Consider the following 23,593-nt stretch of genomic DNA (forward strand, 5'->3'; position numbering starts at 1 on the left):
GCAGTATCTAGTAGTTGTTGTTTTTTTGATACAGTGGCTAAGTATATGTTTAATGAGAGGACCAAATTTCCAAGGGCCTGTTTCCTGGGCCTTGATGACGTCTGTCTCTGCTGGCCATAGGTTCTCCTCTCTTTCATCTCCCGTCCTCCCCTCCCCGTCTGAACACACACAGACACGTCCTGGCAAACTCCAGTTAGTTTTAGGAGTGGTTGGCTGATTCCATATTTACATATATTTGTAACTGCCTTTGGGGTTTTAAAAACTAAAACATCAGCTCGTGTTCTCTGTCTTCTGAAGTGCCCTGCTTTCCAATGGCCATTCATTAATTCAACAAATAATAACAGAATATCTAATGCATGCCAGCCACTGAAGCTTGGGATTTACTCATGAATAAACTGAAAACAACTTTCATGGTACACCTTAGTATTTATAAATAATACACAAACATTGTTAGATGTCAGGTGGTAAGAAATGAGTTGATGGAAAAAATTAAGAACCAACCTACTGTCTGAGTGGAGAGAAGAGTCAGTGTGTTTCAGAAAGAAAACGCATTAGTTACTATATCAAAAGTTTCTTGCTACAGTATTGTTTAGTATATTGTGTGCATAAAGAAATAATGACTTTATCTCACTGCCTTAAGGATGTTTTCAAAGAACAATAATCTTTCTAAACAAAAAGGATCTTGGATTAAATTACTTTAGTGACTAATTACAGCAATCCAATGCAGACTTCCAATCATGTTAAAAGTTAAAGGCTACTAACAATAAAATTAAAGTGATTCTCTATCATCTTGGTATTATTATAAATCTTAGCAAAGTGGAAAGCTGGTTATTTTATATCAATAATCTGTTTAATTCCCACAGATCTGACCTAAAGGAAACTTGCACATTTGACCAGTGAAAATTTTTTATAGTGTACTACATATTACTTCTGTCAGGTGACCTTTTCAAGGTGACTTTCTCAGTGTTTTAGTGAAGTCTGATTAAATAGTAATCACGTCAATATAAATCATTACTTTTCTTCTTGCTATCACACTAGTGTAGAAACATCTATCTATATATATCTATACTGATCAATATATTGGTATAGGTATATAGATACATATATATTATGCATTCAATAAACAACATATTAAAGGAAAACTAGAAAAGAGGACACATTTAAGTATATCAGAAATCCTTATTTTGACATTTACATTTGAAGTGAGTAGCTTAGAAGAGGGAAGGTAATAAGGATGGAAGAATGAAAGGAAGAAGAAAGAGAATTATGCACAAAGGAACTGTACGTTTTTCTAGGATGGCCTCATCTTCTCCCAGTATGATGATGTGGGACATCTCTGCTCTCTAGTTAGGCTACAACGTGAGGACAATAACTTTGTTAATGATACTTCATTTGAGAGGATCTTTCCATGATTACCTTCTGTCCAGCATTCTTCACCTCCCATCTCTCCATGAGACTTGTTCCAGTTTACTAAAAATGAGTAACTACTTTGTGATTTCAGTCATCTTTAAAAAAATATATATTCCTGGGGCTCCTGAGTGGCTCAGATAAGGGTCTGTCTTCCATTCAGGTCATGATTCCAGGGTTTTGGGATCGAGCCCCTCATAGGGCTCCCAGCTCAGCGAGAAGCCTGCTTTTCCCTCTCTTCACCGCTACCCTCCACCCCTGCTCATGCTCTCTCTCTCTCTCTACTAAATAAATAAAATATTTAAAAATAAACAAACAGGTGGGGCACCTGGGTGGCTCAGTGGGTTAAGCTGCTGCCTTCAGCTCAGGTCATGATCTCAGGGTCCTGGGATCAAGTCCCGCATTGGGCTCTCTGCTCGGCAGGGAGCCTGCTTCCCTCTCTCTCTCTCTGCCTGCCTCTCCATCTACTTGTGATTTCTCTCTGTCAAATAAATAAATAAAATCTTAAAAAAAATAAGATAAACAAACAGATAAATAAAATCTCTCCATGTTCTGATTAGCTAACAATTTTTGTTGATCTTGTTTTTTTAATTTTTTTTCAACTTTATTAACCTTGAGCATTCTATCAAATTATGGGCATTCTGAGGGCATGAGCACTATTAACTCAATAGATATTATTAACACGGTAGATGTTGGCAAATTTTAGTAGGTTGAAATTGATTGAAACTTACTATATACTCCATGCCCTGACAGAGAAATTAGGGAATAAATATGGCAGATAACTTGTTTATGGTCAGAAAAATGCTACCTGGTATGAGCCCACTTTATTCTTGTTTTTTAAGCCATCTTCTGCTTATCCCCTTATTTGGTTTTCAGTTAGCCTCATCTTATAAAATCTTACTTAGCTGTCATTTGCAAGTCAGCTCGCTTTCAAGTCTCAAGTGACTCTCTACCACTTTATAAATAGTTACTTGCTAAAACCTTTTATAGCTGTATTCCTTTAAAAATAGAAGAACACTCAACCCAGAAATAATTACTTGCTAAAATCTTTTATGGCTGGATTGCTTTAAAAATAGGAACACTCAACCTAGAACATGATTTATAAACAAACAATATGGAATTGGGAGGGAGACAAACCATAAGTGACTCTTAATCTCACAAAACAAACTGAGGGTTGCTGGGGGGAGGGGGGGTTGGAGAATGGGGGTGGGGTTATGGACATTGGGGAGGGTATGTGCTATGGTGAGTGCTGTGAAGTGTGCAAACCTGGCGATTCACAGACCTGTACCCCGGGGGATAAAAATATATTATATGTTTATAAAAAAATTAAAAATTAAAAATTAAAAAAATTAAAAAAAATGCAAATCTGGAAAAAATAAAGTTATATATAGGCTTATTGATATTTGAAAAAATATTGCCATGATAATTTTATGAGTTAATTTTTGATTATTACTAAAATTTTTTTTTAAAGATTTTATTTATTCATTTGACAGAGAGAGAGAGATGACAAGCAGGCAGAGAGGCAGGCAGAGAGAGAGGGGGAACCAGGCTCCCTACTGAGCAGAGAGCCTGATGCGGGGCTTGATCCCAAGACCCTGAGATCATGACCTGAGCTGAAGGCAGTGGCTTAATCCACTGAGCCACCCAGGCGCCCCAAAAAATGATTGATGCCATCATTGTTAATATGCATTTTGAAATAGCAATCTGTCAGAGATTTAATGCTGGTACTTTCAAAATTTCACCCCACATGTCATACTTAAATCAATGTTTTGATAACTTGGCTTTCTCAACTTTACATTTTCCTTTTACCTGGATACTCAGAGATAGCACTGTTGGCTCAGAATGGATTTCATTCTTCTAAATGTTTCATTGTTCTCTAAGGAAATACTTGGGATATATTTCTATTTTTAGTAATAAATTAGAAAATGCTAATTTTCCTAGACACGCTTTCCTGATGAAAATTTATCAGTTCTAATCAGAGTTTTGCACACATTTTTTCCCTAGTGAATATTTAATTGGCATACCTGGATTCAATGTTTGCCTACTTTATTAATCTCAGCTCTGAAATTGGAAGATCTATTTAGGACTATGCAATAAGTTTAATTATTAAAATATTTTGGGTTGTGCAAAACATTTAAGGACTGTAAAAAAGAATAATTTTAATATTTCTTAAATCTGTTTTCCCATTGCCTTATATAAGCTTTCAAAGACAACAATCATAAAATTCTAAGCATTTTATACAAGTTGCTTTCTCTCTTCTGCCTCCTTAAACCATGCAAGATGAAAAACTAACTTGAGAGAAGGAAAGGCCACAATCATTCCTGTAATCATATTTAAGAATCTTAGAGCTTTTCCAGAATCCTTCTAAATGTTTTCTTCCTAAATTAGATGTCAGTAAATGGTAACACTCTAGAGATGCCTCACTTTTGTGATTTCTTGGCTGTAGTTTCAGTTTCTTATTTATGTGGAGGGACCCAGAGTTGATCCTGCTTTATAATGAAGAGATCGTCATGAATAGCTAGAAATTTCCTTCGAATACCAGAACCCAGGACTGTAAACCAATTATCAGTGGCTGGAGAGGCAAATATCCAACTTGGGTTGGGATGGGAGGCTGAGAATGACCTGTGAAATGTGAACCTGTAAGTGAGGTATCCCCACCTCATGTGGGAGTCCAGCTTGATTCCCGAGTTCTGATATTGAAGACTCTGGGGGCACCAAGTAAGCTTTTCTGGGCCTGTAGCTCTTGAGCTACAGGACCCTTTAACATTCTGGCTGATGAGGAGACCTTCAGATATCCATGTAGTTAGATGGCGGCATGTTCAGTTTTAGATACACAGAAAGGAAAGGGAATGCCAAAGATATTTAAAATTACTTTCTAGAGGTTTGTTTCATTTTGTTTTGTTTGGAGGTTTTTTGTTTTGTTTTTGTTTTTGTTTTTTAACAAATGTATTACTTGTTAAATAAGAAAAGAGTTTATTCTCTCATGTTCAAGAACCCAGGGCTGTAAACCAATTATTAGTGACTGGAGAGGCAAGTTTGAATTTGCTGGAGAGGCAAGTTTGAGTTTGAATTTCTGTTCTCTCACTTACTGCTGTGGGATCTTTGGAGGATGCTTAACCTCCTTTGGTGCCTCAGTTTACTCATCCATAAGATGTGAAAATGTCATATAATGCATGAGGCCATAAGAACAAATGAGCCCAACACGAAGAAGACAGGTAAAATCGAGTATTTATCATCATCATCATCATCATCATGTCCATCATTTTATTTAAAACAGACCCTAGTTGGCCTTGATGATATCAAGGGCATTGTTGAGGATAGGTAGGGAAGGAAGGACTGGTGAAGTAATTTTAGGCATGCTTAGGAATATTGCCTCTGTTCAAAGATGGTTGGTGGGTGTATTGGATAAATTAGTCAAGTAACTCAGGTAAGATCACACTCTTAGCCAGAATAAATACTGAATTTAACCTCCAAATCCTTCACAGCCAATGATTTTCTTTCTTTCTTTTATTATGTCACTTTAGCATCAAAAGTTTATAAAATACCACCATTGGCTGTCTTCCACATTTTATATCTACATGGAAGCTGCCATAAACCTCCCTGTAGGTACAATATTAGCAAAATTCATAGAACCTACTACTCCTGGGACACAATTAAATATCAGAGAAGATGGAGCAGGAATCACACTGAGAATGGAGCTCGGTTATAGGTGCCTAGGGATATGCACTATAGATAATTCTACCTCATCTCCTTTGTGAAAGTAATACAGTCCTACTTCTGGTTGGTTATTGTTGTTGTGTATAATCCTCAATTACCAAATGCTTACTTTAATCATGAATCTTAAAATGAATTCACATAACTTATTTTTTTAAACCAGGTCAAAATTTAGTGAAGTAGAACAATTGGTATTTATACATGTAATTGTGTAATCTAGTCTCCCCTGTATGACCATCTGTATTACCCATTAAAGACTCTCCAGTTTTGCAGTATTCTTACTGAGTATCTTCAGCTCCTGCTTAGGTGGTATTATTTTAGTTTGGTTTTATTCTCTTTAAATAAATTTCACACTTCACTAACTATTACAATGTGAATAGCCCAGTTGCAAATATGAGTTAATAGCTAAATAGTCTTGGCAATTACTTTTCAATAGAAGAAATATTTGAGAAAGAAGTTAAATGCAGCTAGAGATTTTATAGACATCTGGCTCACCATGAATATTCATAAACCTGTATATATACCCATACAACCCATATTTTTATGGAGTCTATTAAGATTCTCTAAAAAAGATTAAAGGGAGAAGTATTTCCTTATATCTCTGGTTGCTGGAAAAGGAAAGAGAGAAAGAAAGACAGAGTGCAATGATGGCATCCCTTGAAAATTATTTTATTTCTGTTGCAGAAAATAGCCATTCACTTATTCTCCAGTTACTATTCACCTAATTACCATATGAATACTCTGTAATTATATATCCATCGTTGTCCTTTAGATTACATGATTGTGTTTAGTGCTACTATGCAGTTCTTGGTGTAATTACCCTACAGAGGTTGTAACAATTTTTATATTGTGAATATAAAGTGTTATTATATAATTTCATGGTAATCTCTACTTTCTTAGCACAGATTAATTACATTTTATTATTGTTCCTTCTTACCATATGTGGAACATCTCAATTGTCATGCCATTCAGGTCAATAAAATACTTTGAAAATTAGGGGATGAATGTTTTATAAGAAAGAAGATTTTGTTGGTAGTAATATTTGTAGGCTCTTGCCACAGTGGATATTTTTCAGATCAGTTCTGGTTCTTTTTCCTTCTTGTCTTAAACTTTCAGTTGAGTTGTCAGCTCTCTGAGAGCTGGTGGCCTTTCTCTTATTTCTGTCCTCTTCCTACTGCTCCCAGGATATAATTAGGCAGATGCATGTTCCTCAGCAAATAATCAATTATGGATCCACCACTTCCATTTCATTGTCACAGTTAAATTACTCATGTTGTTCAAAACAGGACCAACCATATTGTTTTACCAGCTTTCCTTTCCGTAAATTCAAACTGTTCTTTCTGAATGCTTACTGGTTGATCTGGCTAGACTCCTTAATCTTCGACATTCAATTCCTTCCTCATGTCATGCCCTCCAACAAAAAGTGTCCTCTCACTTACGTTTTCTTTTAACTTACCTTCTTTTGGTGTACATTTCTTTTCTTTTTTTTTTTTCCCCCAGTTCCAGTAACTATTAAGCCAAAGTTAAAATTTGGGGGAAAAAGGTAATTGGGGTGTGTGACTGTTTGTCTCTGTGTCTGTGTATTTGTGTCTATGTCTGTGTGTCAGAAATCAGAAGACAATCCCTTTGCTATAAACCTTGCTGTTAACCAGCCACCAACAACCCTAACTGTTTTCTTTGGGAGGAATTATTAAGTGTTTTTTGTTTGTTTGTTTGTTTTCCAGTAACATGTCACTTAGTCAAAGCTAAAAATGACAACAAAAACAAAAACAAAAAGCAGAAGGCTATAAAACTTCTGCAGAGATAAGTTCATAGAAACAATTACAAATTATAGTGTTACAGGAGCCATTAAAAATATTGCTATATTATGGGATGCCTGGCTGACTCAGTTGGTAGAGCATATGACTCTTGATCTCAGGGTTGTAAGTTTAAGCCCCATGTTGGGTATAGAGATTACCTAAAAATAAGATCGTTCAAAAAAAATGTATTTATATATTTAAGAAAATGGGTATCTATCTTACAGAAAGATTACCTTCAAAATGGTTTTAAACCATTCTTGGTGCTTAAAGTGGTAAGCTCTATAAGGTTACTAGTTTTTAGTGCTGTGGGATAAGAAAAGTGTTCTTTCAGCGAGTGCTAAAATTTTCTGTTCATTTCAGAGCTTATTAGGTCAGGGTAGAATCCTTGGAATCACAAGAAACGTACCAAAGGAGGCTTCTCATACTTCATACTTCTTCGTACTTCACTAAATTTCTGATGGATTAGAAAGTGCCAATGAAGAATTCTTCTTCTTAGATAAAAATATGAAGAGAGAGAATTTAAATATGAGTGTGTAGTAATTATTTGGGAGTATATAGAGAGGTGACACTGGTAAAAATATTGCACGTATTTATACAAGTTTTGTATAGATGTTTATAATTCAAAGTGGGTTAAAGCTGAGAAGAAAATGAGAGAGAAGTTAGGTCACTCTCCACTGACTTATTATACATTGTTGTCCTATACTGAGATGATTGCAGAGAACGTGAACTTTGGTTGAATCATCCATTTTAGAAATAGCACCATCAAATGTACCATTTTTTTTCCATGATATGTGTCATGAGTAAAATTGAAATAACAGGGAACAACTGAAGGGATTATTTTGCTTTCTAATTTACAAGTATCAAATGCTTACATGGTAGGATTTTGTTGTTGTTGTTTTGTTTTGTTTTTTTAAGATTTTATTTATTTGTTAAAAAGAGAGGGGAGTACAGGCAGGGGAAAGGCAGAGGGAGAGGGAGAGGAAGAAGCAGACTCCCCGTTGAGCAGAGAGCCCAATGTGGGGCTCAGTCCCAGGACCCTGGGATCATGACCTCAGCCAAAGGCAGACACTTAACCAACTGAGCCACCCAGGTGCTCTGCTTATGTGGTAGTTTAAATAGCAGATGACGAAGTCTCCTATTAAATAAGGTTACTTTCTCCTGTGTTAAGGAATCTTGGAGTGAGAATTGAGTATACTGAAGTCTTTAAGACAGAGAGAGACAGAGGAAGGAGAAGAAGAGAGACTATGCATGGTAAGGGTTGGGCCCTAGAATCCTAATAGTGGTGCAGAAAACAATCCAGCTGAACAAATAAATCAAGCGAGTTCTATATGCTCCACATCTGAAGCCTAATACTGGAAGATAGTCAGAGAATTTTCAAAGAAAGTCTCTGGGAAGCAACACTGGCAGGGTCAGAGTATAGTGAGCGACTCTCTGTCCCTGAATTTCAACATAGTGTCAAGTGTAAAGCATGTGAACTGGGGAAAATGAAGTATCTCCCATTTGAATATCTGTAGAGAAAGGGTTCTGAGTCTAAAATGATTTCTGTCTTTTTTAGAAGAAAGTGGCATGGCTTAACAGCTTGCAATTTAGAATTATTTATTAAAGTGCAAATTCTAATATCTTCTTATTTCACAATTTTATCTTAAGAAAACATTTCTTTTACATTCTTTTGATTCCACTTCTATGCCATGAGGCCAATCAACTGCATTGATTTTTGTGCATATGACACGCTAGGAAAAAAATACTGAAAGCTTTAAAGGGTAGAGAATTTTCTTTAAAGCATAAAAAGTAGATCATGAATTCCTTTCAATAGAACTGTTTATAAAGAGAAAATCTGTTTACTCTAGTTAGCAAATTAACTCGAATCTCTAAAATATTGTAATTGTAGTTTGTTTGCCATTAGGTTAGAAAAAATCTTTTTATTGAAGCATAATATAAATAGGAAAGTTTAATCACAAGTTTATGGTTCAATAAATTATCACCAGGTGTACACAGCAGCGTGGACCAACACCCAGGTCAAGAATAAATACTGTTGGTACCTCAGATGCTCCTTGATGGTCTTTCTCACTATACCTTCCCTTCTCCCCCAAAATAAGTTCTTTTTGACTTCTAAAACCCTAGATTACTTTTGCCTTTTGAACTTTATGTAAATTAAAAAATAGTGTATATATTTTTGTGTCCAGCTTTTTTCTCTTATTACTTTTGTGAGATTCATCATGTTGTTACTTATAAGCTGTACTGCTTTCATTTTTTATTTATGTGTATGTATACATATATTTGTGTGTATATTTCTCTGTGTGAATGAAACACAGTTTATCCTTGCTTCTTGCAATGAACATTTGGATTATTTTTAGTTTGGGGCTGATTCTATGCATAGGTTGCTGTGTATATTATATACATATTTTTGTGCACAAATTCATGCTTTCCTTTTGGATATATATTGAGAGTGGAAGTGCTAGGTCATAAGGTGTGAGTATGTTCAAATAGAGTATCTACTAATTGACAGTATCTACTGTGAATGTTTTTCCAAATCAATTGAACCAATTTGTATTTCTACTAGTAGTGTATGAGAGTTTGTTATTTGTTGTCAGTTAAGTGAAAGTGCAATGGTATATCTTTGAGGTGTTAATTTGCATTTCCTTTTGTTAAGATTTTATTCATTTTTTTGAAATAGAGAGAGAGAGAGGGAGAGAAAGAGAGATCAAGCATGAGAGGAGGGGGAGGGAGTAGCAGATACCTCATTGAGTGCAGAGCCCAGTGTGGGGTCCCATCCCAGGACCCCGAGATCATGACCTGAACTGAAGTCAGACGCTTAACTGGCTGAGCCATCCAGGCAAGTAATTTGTATTTCTTTGAACACCAATAAGTTGCATATATTCTCACATTTTTTTTAATCTTAGCCTAAGGCAGATTTAATCCATGCACCAAAATTACTTACAGTTAGTAAATTGTAGGTGAGTATTTAACTTTACCCTTTAGCACTCAGGCAAATGAAAGGTATTCCTTGCTACAGTGTGTTATAGGGCAATCATCAAACATCAGAATGCTAACCCAATTTTTTTCCAGTTTCTCAGGCCTTCTCTGTGATGTCATCATGAAAATAAAATGGCCCAAAATTTTGGATTAAAATTGCATTTTAATTAAGGCTCACATAATTAGTTAAGAAATAAGCTATTTTAGGAGCACCTGGGGGACTCAGTTGGTTAATTGCCAACTCTTGATTTAGGCTAAAGTTATGATCTCAGGGTCATGAGATTGAGCCTCACAACTGGCTCTGCAGTGGGCATTGAGCCTACTTAAGATCGTCTCCCTCTCGCTCTGCCCCTCACCCCTGCTCACATGCACTCTCTTGAAAGAAGAAAGAAAGGAAGGAAGGAAGGAAAGAAAGAAAGAGGAAAAAATGAAGAAAGAAGCTATTTTGGTTGAATCAAATCCTTTTACAATTACTGAACAATGTAGTCCCTATGCTAATCAGTAAAATTTGTTTTTGGGTCATCATTTCTTACATTCCCCAGTTCCCAGATTGTAGTTCCTCAGCCAGTCACATGGAAATCACCTGGGCCCAATTTCAGATTCATGAATTAGAATGTAGGCGTGAGTGGGCAGTAGTGACAGGGATGAGCACTGGAATTTACATTTGCAAATAAGTCACCTACTTGATTTTGATGAGTTATCCACTATGGATAAGGATGTACTAAGAAGATCTTAGAAGGATACATAAGCCAATTTCTATGCCCCATCAGACAGCTGAACCAGGATCAGAGTATAGCATTTAAAGCAATTGGGGGGTGATACGAAAAGAGCTCTTTGTCAGTAAGATGTATTGAACAACCTGAACTACTGAGAGTTGTTTTCTAGAGATTTCTGCACTGAATGGGAGAGAAGCTCATATAGGCAGCTGATGATACATTCTTCATAAATAAAAGCAGAGTCTCTGATGTGTGCTCTCTAACCACCAAGCCTGGAGCAACTGCAAACAGACACCATCATGGATAGATACTAACACCGCCTTAGTTTTTAGATCTTCAAGTCTCTCACCTTTTGAAAGTGCTACTTTTTTTTAAATATAGCCAAAACCTTGCTAATAGACTTAAGCGCTGAATCTCAATGAGGGTACTTGGCATAATGCAAGAGCAAGCATAAGAATGCTTGAAATAAATTTCCATAAATATGAAGCAGCCTGTCAATAAATTTAATTTCTGTCTGATTTAATAAAGGGCTAGATAAATATACAAACATGAGAATTATAAATTATGTTTTAATTTTCCTCACCCGCTATAACTGTCTTACAGCAGGTTAAAGTTTATAAATTGAGATTTTTATCTCAGCTAATCACATTTAACATTGCTTCACAATTAGTTAGCTAAAAGGAAATTGCAGCTTCTAAACACAAAGTCTGAGACTGATCTAATCAGTTCTTTTGATTAGGATTATTATATTATGAAGTCCAATATTTTGAATGTGATAAATTGTAGCATGTTGATATACAAACGTACATATATACTTGTCTGCATTTCAAAAGACTGAGTCAGAATATCTAATTATAAAGATAGTGTGGTTATTGCATTATTACATGGTCTTTGTTTTATTATTCCCATTCAAGAGGTACAGAAATATTTGAGGAAGTGGTTTGTGGTTGAGAAAGTTGTCTATAGTGTTCAATAAGAAACATCTTTCCAAACAAAAGACTCACATCACATGGAGGTGGTTTTCCCTCTGACTGGGATGTTAGGTTCTTACCTAGAAGGGGAACAATAGCCTAGACCTCTGCTCACTTCCCAACCATGATGGATCAGTTTCCTGGTTCACTTTTCTCTTGGTGTTCCATGAGAGGCACATCTCCTTGTTTGCTCACCTGCCCAGGTGTTCAGAAGTAGTGGGCCTTTTCTGCTGTGTGTAGAGGGACGCTTCTTTGCACCACAAAGGGCTGATCCACTTATCACATATTACCCTGTTCTCCAGATGAAAAAAGTGCAAGGAAAGGAAACAATAAATGACATCCAAAGAAATCTGGATTATTTCTGCTCATTTCAGAATAATACTAATATTGCCCATGAGAAGGAAACTATGGAAACTGATCAACTTAAACTTTAAAATTCAGAACCAAAAGACTTCCTCAGCTAGCATGATACCAATATAACTTACTTGTAAATAACGCCTTACTTATAAATAACTTATAAATGACGCCTGACTGGCAAAAAGAAGAATCAATAGCATTATTAAAGAATTCTAGTTACATTTAATCACAAGCTGATTTTGTAAATTAATCTACTTACTGACTGGCCATTTTTTAATACTTAGATGTTTTGATTAATTTACTTATTTTTACATTTGCTTAATGATTCACCATCTTTAAATACCAAATGAAATGATAACATGGACTGTGACTAAAGAAAAACATCTTGTAGTATAATTTCTTTTTCTCTGTTGTGCGTTCTTCCTAGATGTGTGTCACCACTACTGTGTGAATTCTGAATCCTGTGCCATTGGCGATGATGGAAGTGTTGACTGTGTCTGTCCAACACGCTATGAAGGTCCAAAATGTGAGGTTGACAAATGTATAAGGTGCCATGGAGGGCACTGTATTATAAATAAAGACAGTGAAGATATATTTTGCAAGTAAGTGGACATCCAGCTTAATCTATAAAAGCATTCAAACCCAAAAGGATGTAACAGTTCAGCCACAGAAGTGAAAATAATGCAAATTGTTTTTATCCTAAGGTTTTCTATAGTGACCAGTGCATTCTGTTCTCCTTTTGGTTGCAGATAAAATTCAGTTCATGTCAATTAAATGAACTTATTCGACATCTATTATATGCAACTGGGGAACATGAAAATTAATCATGCCATCATGTAATGATATGATCAGATCATTCCCTATGTAGAATATTCCGAATAGTAAGCAAGAAATAGTGAAATGTAACATATCTTCAAAAAGCTATATGTAATATTCTTAAATTTGAATAGGTCAGGCTTTTAAATGTTTCATCATTATTATTGACAGGAAGTGTTTCCTTTCTGTTGTTACAAAATGAGCCTGTGGGGGAGGAGCAAAAGAGCTGTCTAATGGGAAAACATATTAATCTTTGGGTTTTTATCTGACTTTAAGCATAGTAGTCCAAAATTAGGAGAAGGAATAATGTGTTCTAGGAGGCACCTACAATAAAAATGTTCAAGTTAGACCTTGGTTACGTTGCCTTTTGCCCTTTGGCTTTAAGACCAAGTGACTGGAAAACAGAGCATCACAGCTAAAGGGTAATGCCGGTCGGGTTCTGTTGTGAAAAAGTTTATGCCGCTGAGGTTAGATAGAGTTCAGTCCTCACTCTGAACTGCTTTTCACAACCTTTTAAAAGAAGGACTTAAAAGCACTGGAGTCCATCACTTGCCTTGCCGAGGAGACTCATAAATGAGAACATGAGGTAGAAAAGCATGGCATCAAGTGTTCATCCCACAGCTTCCCCTGAGACAGCTCTGTGAGTGTGCCAGCCCTGAGTGATGTTGCTCTGCCAAACAAGGCCCAATAAAATTTCATTAGAGACAGCAGCAACATCTTTTTATTTTTTATTTGCTCACATTTTAGAATTTACGCTAAGTATGATTTGTGTTATCATTAAGAATGACATTTACTCAAGCCCTCAAATTGAGTCATTTGAAAGTACATTATTTTTTAAGTAAAGTAATTGAAAATATAACTAATTATAAATATGTGCCTTTGATAAGTATATAAAAGCAAAGGCATTTTCACATAAATGACCAAAATCATTTTTGGTCCTTAAGCTCGTCAGTTCTTTGTGATGAAACTTGAGCAAGACAGAACTTGGTTTCCATGAGTGAACATATATTTTTCTCTCTGTCCAGTGCACCGTATCAGAATGCATTGTAGTCTCTTGCTTATGACTGCATTCCATTCACACAGGAAATAATAGATTATCATCTAAGACAAGCTATATGCCACAATTTCCTTCTGTTTACCTTGGAAAAGTTCATGCAGAGACCTATACCGTGTTTCCATTACAAGAGGGAGTTCCGTATGAATAAAGAAAGGCGAGACTCTTTGGGCTCTCAGGACTGCCTACTCTTCTGAGAAAACTGGCTTTTCCAACCTGGAAACACTAGAACCTCATAATCTGAGTAGGCCACGAAGACCCAACATTGTAGTTCTTGATCCTTAAAAGATCCTTTTTTGAAGAGTATGTCAAAAGGATAAATATTAGTTGCTAACAAACAAGTAGATAGTGGAAGCTTATAATAGTATAATACTTGATCAAATAGACTATCTAACATATAAGCATGATAAGACAAACAAGACGGTATTCTGAAACTTATTAGACAAATTTCTTTTCATTTCTGACACTTTTCATCTCAGCATAAATGGCATTTACAGTGATGGTAGAATTTCTGTCTCATAGGTGGGAAACTGATACTAAAACAACCACAACTGAGTTACAGTAAATCTTTTACATAAATAGGAGAATTCAAGCCTCCATGTATATGTGTGATGCCAAATAGTCAGGTGTGTTTCTAATGCACTATGAGCTGTCAACTAGAATAGATACTCTGTCAAGTATAGTAAATATGATCTTTAAAAATGGAGCTAATTGTATATTTTTCTCTTTTGTGGAAATCTAAGTAAATATTGATGAAGAATGACTTAATCATAATTTTGAATAGCCTAAATAATACCTTTGCAATGTCAGTTGTTATGGGAATTCTTTGTGCATATGGGACAACTGGTAATTAACTTTGGAAAGTGATATATCACAAATTGTGTGTGTGTGTGTGTGTGTGACACAAGCCTCTAAGAAATAAAATTGTGATGAAAACTGGCATTAAAATATGGGTTGAAGTCTGATGCATTATAGTGATTTCAGTAATTTGTATTTCACATTTGAAATATACACAAATGTCTGTCTTCAATTAAGGATTTAAAGAAGACCTTTAGAAGGCGAAAGAGGCAACATCTTTTATAGCTCTTGAAAGCAGGAGTTTAAAAGCAATCAATGCTTAGAATTTTTTTTTTCTCTTTGAAAAGCTGATATTTGGTATATAGTTATCTTTTTTGATAGGAAATTTTTTAATGTATAATGAGCTTTTTTTCTCTTTGACGTTGTCCTTTTGATAGAACAAGACACTATAACTTACTGCTCTTTGATTTTCAAGTAGGCTTGGATGAGGACAAGGAAAAGTCTCTCAGATCCATTTAACATATAAGAAACTAATAGCACTATGTATATTTGTCTCACTTTGCATCCATATTCAGATAACTCTAGATTTAAGACATTCTCTGTTAAATCTTGGAAATGTTAAACTACTGGTTTCTTCTCCATGTTGGTTCTACATTCATATATATCCATTCTGTAACCAGTACATAGCTGACTCATGGTTTCTGTTCATCTTGAAAAGAGTTACAACTTTAATATCTTGGCTCTTAAAAAATATCTTTAAATTAAACACCTGGAAAAATGATAGGCCGTTTGGTGTATTTCCCACAGGCTTACCACCTACAGGAGGTGAAATAAATATTCACAGAATAAATTAATCAGGATCACCAACTGATCATAGCAGGAATCTAACCAATCATTGAGAATTACATTTCAATGGATGTAACATAATAGATATCCATCATGGAAAGGATCAAAATGATCAGTGATATTGCAATCTGATTTATGAGTCAAGCTTGTGACACCCACTGATTGCTTCATGGTACCTAGTGCCAACATGATCTCACCATGAGAATAGTGGCATGATCTGTTGTAATTCTGATTTGGGCCACGGCTTGTATGATTCTATGACCCTACTTCTCAAGAGATCTCTTGATAATTTAGAATGTCGATGTACCTTTGTCTGTTTCCCAAACAATTTTCAATGTCCAATCTAATAGTATTTATTTATGTCAAAATATAACATGGCAAGTAAGAAATTTCTGTGTTTTTCCCATTATTATTATGCTTGTTTTCCCCCATGCAGCAATAGCCGTAGTGTTCGTTCTTATTTCAGACATGTAATGTAAATTACATGTTGTAAATTAGAGTTGCTTTCATATGTTTTCCAAGAAACCCTACCTTGTTACCTTGTTGCCAGACTACATATTGTTCCTAGTACACTACTGTTTATTTTTGCAATGAACACTGCATGATTTTTTTATATGCCAGAGTAAAAAAAATGACATTAATTACAGTACATAATCAAAGAGAAGCAGTGGGACAAAATGACTACCAGATAACCCTATACTTTCTTATAAAACCTGGAATCTAAAACTCCTAACAGTTTTTTTGGACCAGATTTTCCAGTTTACAAGAAATAGCTGAAGCATTTGCTTCCAGAATATTAGATCATGTGGTTTATAATTCACACTGATGTCACCAAGCCCTGGTTATATGAAAAGGGAATAGGATCTTGATGCTAATGTTTCCCTGCAGTGTAAGTGCTAAACATTAAAGCATATTTTTCACACACATATATAATGATATTAAAATTTTATATTAAGCAAATGGGTTGAAAATTTGAAAATTACCAAATGAAAACATTTGTCTGTCATCATTTTGTCAAAAAAAAGTACGTATATATATATATATGTATGTGTATATGTGTGTGTATATATATATATATATATATATATATTTGCCTCCAGGACGTCTGTCTTTCTGAAAACTTCCTTTTAGCCAGGCATTCCATTACTCCTCTGTGATGAATATTCTCATCTGCAGAGAGTTTATGTCAGCTTTCAACAATAATGATGCCAGTAACAATGAGATCTCTCTCTTCTTTGTTGCTGCAGCTGCACTAATGGAAAGATTGCCTCTAGCTGTCAGTTATGTGATGGCTACTGTTACAATGGTGGCACATGCCAGCTGGACCCTGAGACAAATGTACCTGTGTGTCTGTGAGTATTATAGGATGTTATGGGCATTTTGCGGAATGACTTTGTATGTACTTGGAATCCCTCCTCTATTGTTCTCCTTTCTTGGGCTAATACATTTTATTGGGGGGGGGGCATAATACATTTTAAATGAATGTTTCATGGACATCTCTGATCAAGTATTATTCCTTAGTGGCTCATATGCTGTAGAATCTCCTCCCTCATCAATTTACTGGTAATTTCATAAGGAAGAGCTCATTCAATTCTTAGTATCATACCCATTAAAGACATTCATAGATCTTTAAACTTGGAAATGCCAGGGAAAATTAATTTCATTGACCTTATTCAGATATGAGAAACCCAGGCATAATCATATTTACGAACACTTGGTACTTACAACCATTCTTTCCAAAAGAACTTGTGGTATGTTTTCAAATGTATAATGCTATTTGATGTTTGTATCAGGTGTAAAGTGTTGTATTATGTAAGCCTATTAAGCCTGTGTCCACTTTGGAATTCATTAACTTGAATCTGGGTTTCTAAACATTTGGAAAGTGTTGGAGATTCTCTGCTCATGAGAAAAATCTAGAATTTAGTATTTTTTCCCTCTGTCCAGAATGGACAACTTGAAATAAAACCATTCCACTTACATGGTTTCTATTTTGAGTTTTCTTTTATCACTGCTTGACTAGAAGGATGACGTCCACATAGGATCCACATCCACTTTCTGTCGCCATCTTGTCAAAGTAGCATGTGATGAGTGTGAATGAGAGAGAAATGAGCATACCTGATGAAGTTTTATTCATATGTTACTATCTCTGTATGAAATAATTTTGAAACATATTTAGGAAAAAAAAAAAGTCAGACGCTTTATTTAGCTGTATTTTACTGAAATTCTGCAGATGCTCTGTGGGGTTTAAAAGTCAGCGCTGTGACCAGAAAGAGAACCCTTGTGATCACTACTGTCAGAATGAGGGGATTTGCACTTTAACTGCGTTTAATGAGCCAAGATGCAAGTAGGTTTAACCTTCCACTTACCACTGCGCTTCGTGTGACATCATTTCAGGCCACAGTTCATTGGTTTAAGTCATGAACATCCACATGCATTTCACAGTGTATACTTAATCTCAGGGCTCATCTGTGTCACACACACTTAACCTTTGCTTCGCTCACCGACAAGTGTATGCACCACAGTCAGCTAGAGTGTCTGGAAATATAATGGAGGGAATGGAAAAGCTCATGGAACTGCCTAATAAAAACACATTTGCTAGAATAGTGGCTTTTAATTAAGGAAGTACAGAAGCGGGTGTTTTTAGACTATTGCTATAGTCTGTACTGTATTTGGAATAGTGGTTTTTATTTGGTAACTGATTGTCCATTTCAAGTACTGATGAAATAATACATTATTTGCTTTCCCATGTTTTTACTGAGAACACTCTTTCCTTAACCAGAAAGATTTCTTCATGGAAGAAATAGGTACATGGTAAAAATTTGGTTTCCTAATAGTTTAAATTTTTCCTTTTGTCCATAACAAACAAACTTATTACCTCTGAGAAATTTCAGGGGCCACCTTTGGGGTGATTATCGATGTTCATCACAACGGAAGTAATTTTTGCACTTTGTATCTGAGCTTTAGAGATGGCTTATATGTGACATCGCCCATAATACCTAGTGTCATAAACAGCCATGCCTGGTACCTGATGGCAGCCCCAGGGTGGTGTCACAGTGTACTTCTTAATAGTCTTTAAGCACAATTATATTGAAATTCAGATTGTTCATTATCAAAACTCTATGGTTTTGTTCACAAATTATCTATATTGTTATTCAAGAAAATGTCATTCTTTAGATCATACTAAAAAAAAAGCAACTGATTAAAGTAAGCACATAGGGAAAAAATGGTATTCTTTCTTTCCTTTTTTTTTTTTTTTTCCTGGAAGATATTTGAATATGTCAAACCAATATTCCTATATAAACTACATCCAAAAGTAATACTTTAAATGTTAGCCTACAAAATGTATATAAACTGATCTATTAAGGCACTGATTCACTTCTCGGGTGAATCAGGTCACACTCGGGTTTGTATCTTGTTTAAGTGAAGACAGAGGAGACTCTTCTTCAGTTCTACCTCAACCTGGCTCCACCCTAAATTCCTGCAGCCATTCGGCAAATATTTGTAGACCCTGAAAGTGTGCTAAATCCTAGACAAGTGAAGATGAATTAAATTAAAACCCACCATCAAGAAGCCCATTAATTAATGGGGTGAAAAATTTATAAACAACAACTTAACCTATAAGAATGTAGGTGTGAACACAGGAAAAAAGCGAGGGCAATAAAGTCATAGCAGAGCAAGTGATTTGTTAACAGAAATGGAAGGTTTATAGAAATGGCGATTTTTTGTGGTTCACCTAGTTCATGTATTTCAGTGAGGTTGGGAAGAGCCTTCTGAAAAGGAAGAATAATATAAGCAAAGACATGGATGTGAGACTTAATGGGCTATTTGCAGAACTGTGTGAGTGGCTGCATATAGTCAGACTGAAGGGTGTCTGTAGTTGGGAAGGGGAGGGGTGTGAAGACATAAAACAGAAATAGTAAATTAGAATCCTATTTATGCCTAAGTTAGAGGATTATGTAGGATCCCAAAAAGAATGAATAGCCAGACATCAGAGATCTGAGCTGAAGGAGTTGGCTTTTGAAGGTGATGAGCATGTGGGGAGAGCCCTGGAGATCAGCTGCTGGGACTCCCTCCACATGAGAAGATTTGGCACCACTTAAGGAGAAAAGTGACAGGTGCTTGAGCCTGCATAGGGCAACTGGAGGGTAGAAGAGCAAGGGCAAGAAATTCATGGGTATTTCAGAGTTAGTAAGTCCAGAATGATCCTTGGCTAAACATTGATGTATACTTCATGTATACTTCATGTATACATGGTACTTCATGTTTGGGACAATAGTAATGACTGTTCTGGAGCCCAGTTTTCATTATTCTTGTCCCTCTTCATTATGTCCAGGCAAAGTATACATAACATTTCAGACCAACCCTCCTTCCTCCCCATAAATAGGTCTAGGAACATGTCTGCCAAGAGAATGCTCCTGTGTCCCCAGAATCGATATCTCTCATGGGAGTAGCAGCCTGTAATAATGTTCTCTTCCACTTTTTACTCTTACAAAGTATCATCAGGGGCGCCCAGCCCCTGATTATCACCTTTCAAGCTGATAATAAGCCTATTTCATAAGTTCAGTGAGGAAAAATAACTTAATTGGAAAGGTTTAGCACAAAAACATTTTACTTTTATGTATGTTTGTCGTTATCTCTATATGCATTTGGTTTTATGGAAATTTTGTCTACACCTTTGTTTTTTAAAACCTAAAATTTATTCTGATGGTAGCAGTAATGCTTACTGAATCCCTCAAATTACTTAAGCTATAAAAGAAGCATAGGAGAGATAATGATATTCTGCTATCATCCATTCATTAATCCATTTGCCAAATGTTTATTGATAACATAAGATGAATGATACCCTGTGTAAATTTGGAAGAATAATTAGTAAGAGCTAAAACTGACTTAGCAAATACTTTCCACCAAGCACTATGTTAGGCACTTTACATATTTTATATAGAGTTGGGATATTATTATGTTATCATTATCATTATCATGATGTAATTATTATCCCCATTTCACAGATGATAACTCTGAGGTTATATACTAGGAAGCTATGGATACCTGAGATTCAGATGATACTTGCTTGGTTCTGAAGTTCATGCCCCAGTTGTAACTCTTACTTTGTACTACTTTCTTTACACTCTACTAACTCCAACATGGTTTTTACTTTGAAGAATTTAAAATTTATCTTTTTGGGGCACCTGGGTGGCCCAGTGGGTTAAGCCGCTGCCTTCGGCTCAGGTCATGATCTCAGGGTCCTGGGATCGAGTCCCGCATCGGGCTCTCTGCTCGGCAGGGAGCCTGCTTCCCTCTCTCTCTCTCTCAGCCTGCCTCTCCATCTACTTGTGATTTCTCTCTGTCAAATAAATAAATAAAATCTTTAAAAAAAACCAAGAATTTAAAATTTATTTTGGTAGATGAATGGATTTAAAAACCTTAAAATTCCATTTGACAATTGTTTTAATAGTTAAGTGGGTGATGTGTGTTAAGGAAGGCATTTGTAATGAGAACTGGGTGTTATATGTAAGTGATTAATCACTAAATTCTACTTCTGAAACCAACATTACACTATACATTATCTAACTGGAAGTTAAATAAAAAAAAAACAAACAAAGAAATGTAACCAAAGTATTATAGGAAAATATTTCAATGGAGATCAATTAATGATTTCTTATTGGGGAGAGAAAAACTTTATAGGTGAAGTGATATTTTCATAGTATTTTGGAAAAAAAAGTGTAGTATTTGTACAGATGGGAAATGATTAAAAACTTTTTTTGAAAGAGGAAGAGTATAGGTCTGAATATTGTTGAATATTCAGAATAGGTCTGAATAGCTTATTGAGAACAGAACATAGGCTACATGGCAAACTGGGAAGAGAGAAAACTAGAGAGATATGTTGGGGTCAATTGATGAAGTATATGTTATGCCATGACACAAGAGTGGGTTTACAGAAAGAAAAGTAGAGGATTAAGGATCTAGGAAATACCGCTGTTTGATTCTGTGCTACAAAGGAATCAGCAGAAGCAAATGAGAAAAAATAGAAATTGGGGGGAACTTGTCCAAGAGTAGATTCCTCCAAGTCAAAGGAGTAGAGAGTGTAAAAGAATTTGAAAAGAAAGGAAAAAAGAAAAGAATATAGATCAACTCTGGATAGTTTAAGGAGGATAAAAATTATAAATTTTGGTTTATTGGATTTTGCCATTGAATGGCCATTAAGGGAGATGTTTTGAAAGCTCTATATGACAGGAGAATATTAAGCCCTTGGGATATCTTTCTAGTGGTTGATTTTCCTTATAAGGGGAGCTTTTTGGAAACATGGATTTCAGCCTCAGATTTCAATTGGTAGTGGCCATGTATCTTTAATGAAAAGATAGTATGTACTTGTTTATCTAAAAGCCTTACAGGAAACAAAAAATTGATTTAAGAGCTAAGATATAGTGCTTGCTTTTGTTTGTTGATAGTACATTTCTTTTTTTCATAGAGTGGAAAACTATTTGAATGTGCAGAGCTTATATACATTTGGAAAGTCTATAAAGTATTGAGATCTATGAAGGAGACAGATTTTTTTTTCATATAGAAATTTTATTACTGTATCCTTCAATTTAAGGAATACATTTGTTCTTTGAAAGCCTTCACTTTTGTCTCTTGATGGCCATGTTCTCTTATTACTATATGTAGAGGAAAAAGAAAACTCCACAGAATAGCCTAGAAAAACACAAAATCTAGGAATTTTTTATTCTTATTTGGCAAAAATTTTGATTTTTGGGGGGGGTAATACAAAAGAATTTATTTTTTTAATTGGAGTATAATTAATATGCAATATTCTATTAGTTTCAGGTATACATTAGAGTGATTCAATATTTTTATACACTATGAAACAATCTCTATGATAATGGTAGTTACCATCTGTCACCACACAAAGTTATTACAATATTATTGACAATATTCCTTATGCTGTACATTACATTCTTATGACTTCCTTATTTTGTTACTGGAAATTTGTCCTTCTTCATCCTTTTACCTATTTCACTTGCTCCCTGACCCCTCCCTGCTTTGGTAACTAAAAAAAAAGGAAAAATTTTGATATTTTTTAAAGTAAGTACATCACATTTTGTTAAAACCAAGTTTTTAAAAAATTCTGATGTATATATTTTGCCAGTATTTGGGCTGCTTTATAATTTTTGTTGTGAGGGTTAGAAATTATTAATACTGTGAAGAACTACTCAACTCAGTATCAAGTTAATAGTGTATTCCTACTTGTAAAAATATCTTATTAGGGCCAGACTTTTATTTATATTACAGTGTTGTCTTCCAGCAATATTTAGAGTATACATTTCATTTTCCAATAATAAAATCATGTTTGTAGCATTCTGAACAGCATTCCATGTCAACATATATAATTAGATGCTTTTATTCTTAGTTGTTGTCCAGTGTTCCATTGTCTGCATTTTTCCTACTTTACAGCCATGTATCATTCAGTTATTAGGTATGTGGTTTTGTTTTTGTGTTATGTTCTTTTGTTAACTTTTTTCCAAAGATAAAAACATGTATGCAACTATCTTTGTACTTTCTCGATAGTTTTCTAGGATTAACACCCAGAAGTGGAAATATTGGGTCCAAAAGTATATAGACTTTATGAACGAAATTAGCTATGATTTTGAGAAATTGATTAATGACTCTTTGTGTCACATTTTCCTTGTCTATAAAGTGATGTTTGGACTAAGTGTTCACTTATATTAAGTCTATATGGCACAATTTATTTAAATCTGAGTCCAATCTGATTTTTTTTTGTTTGCTTGTTTGCAATCAGGTTTAAAATTGTGTTGGAGTCACAACCACAGACACAAATTCTCCCCCAAATCCTTCTAAGATACATATGAAGACACTGAAAAGACTAAATTTCCATTAGCAGCAATATTGAAAATAATAAAAAATCTGTTCATACTAGAATCCCAGGTGTATGACCTTTGATTGGTTCATATTTTACCCTTATAGAGAACAAATATACTGTCAATCTTCTCTTCCTATACCCATTCATCAACAACCATTTATTGAGCACCTACTATAAACCAGACAACATCCTAGGCACCAAAGGGTTTATCAGTGAACAAAATACAATAATATTTGACTTGCATAGCTTAAAGGCAAATAGTTATC

General features: G+C 35.1%; 1 protein-coding gene across 1 annotated transcript in view; it reads left to right on the forward strand.

The window, feature by feature from the left end:
* The window catches only part of LRP1B (LDL receptor related protein 1B), a 2,002,169-nt gene that overhangs the window by 1,949,909 nt on the left and 28,667 nt on the right, over positions 1–23,593 (forward strand). The window contains exons 86-87 of the mRNA XM_059394361.1: positions 12,365–12,539; positions 16,699–16,803. Coding sequence (XP_059250344.1) covers positions 12,365–12,539; positions 16,699–16,803 — 280 coding nt within the window. The remainder of the gene's footprint in view (positions 1–12,364; positions 12,540–16,698; positions 16,804–23,593) is intronic.

The sequence above is a fragment of the Mustela nigripes genome, chromosome 3, assembly GCF_022355385.1.
Source record: "Mustela nigripes isolate SB6536 chromosome 3, MUSNIG.SB6536, whole genome shotgun sequence".
Classification (NCBI taxonomy): domain Eukaryota; kingdom Metazoa; phylum Chordata; class Mammalia; order Carnivora; family Mustelidae; genus Mustela; species Mustela nigripes.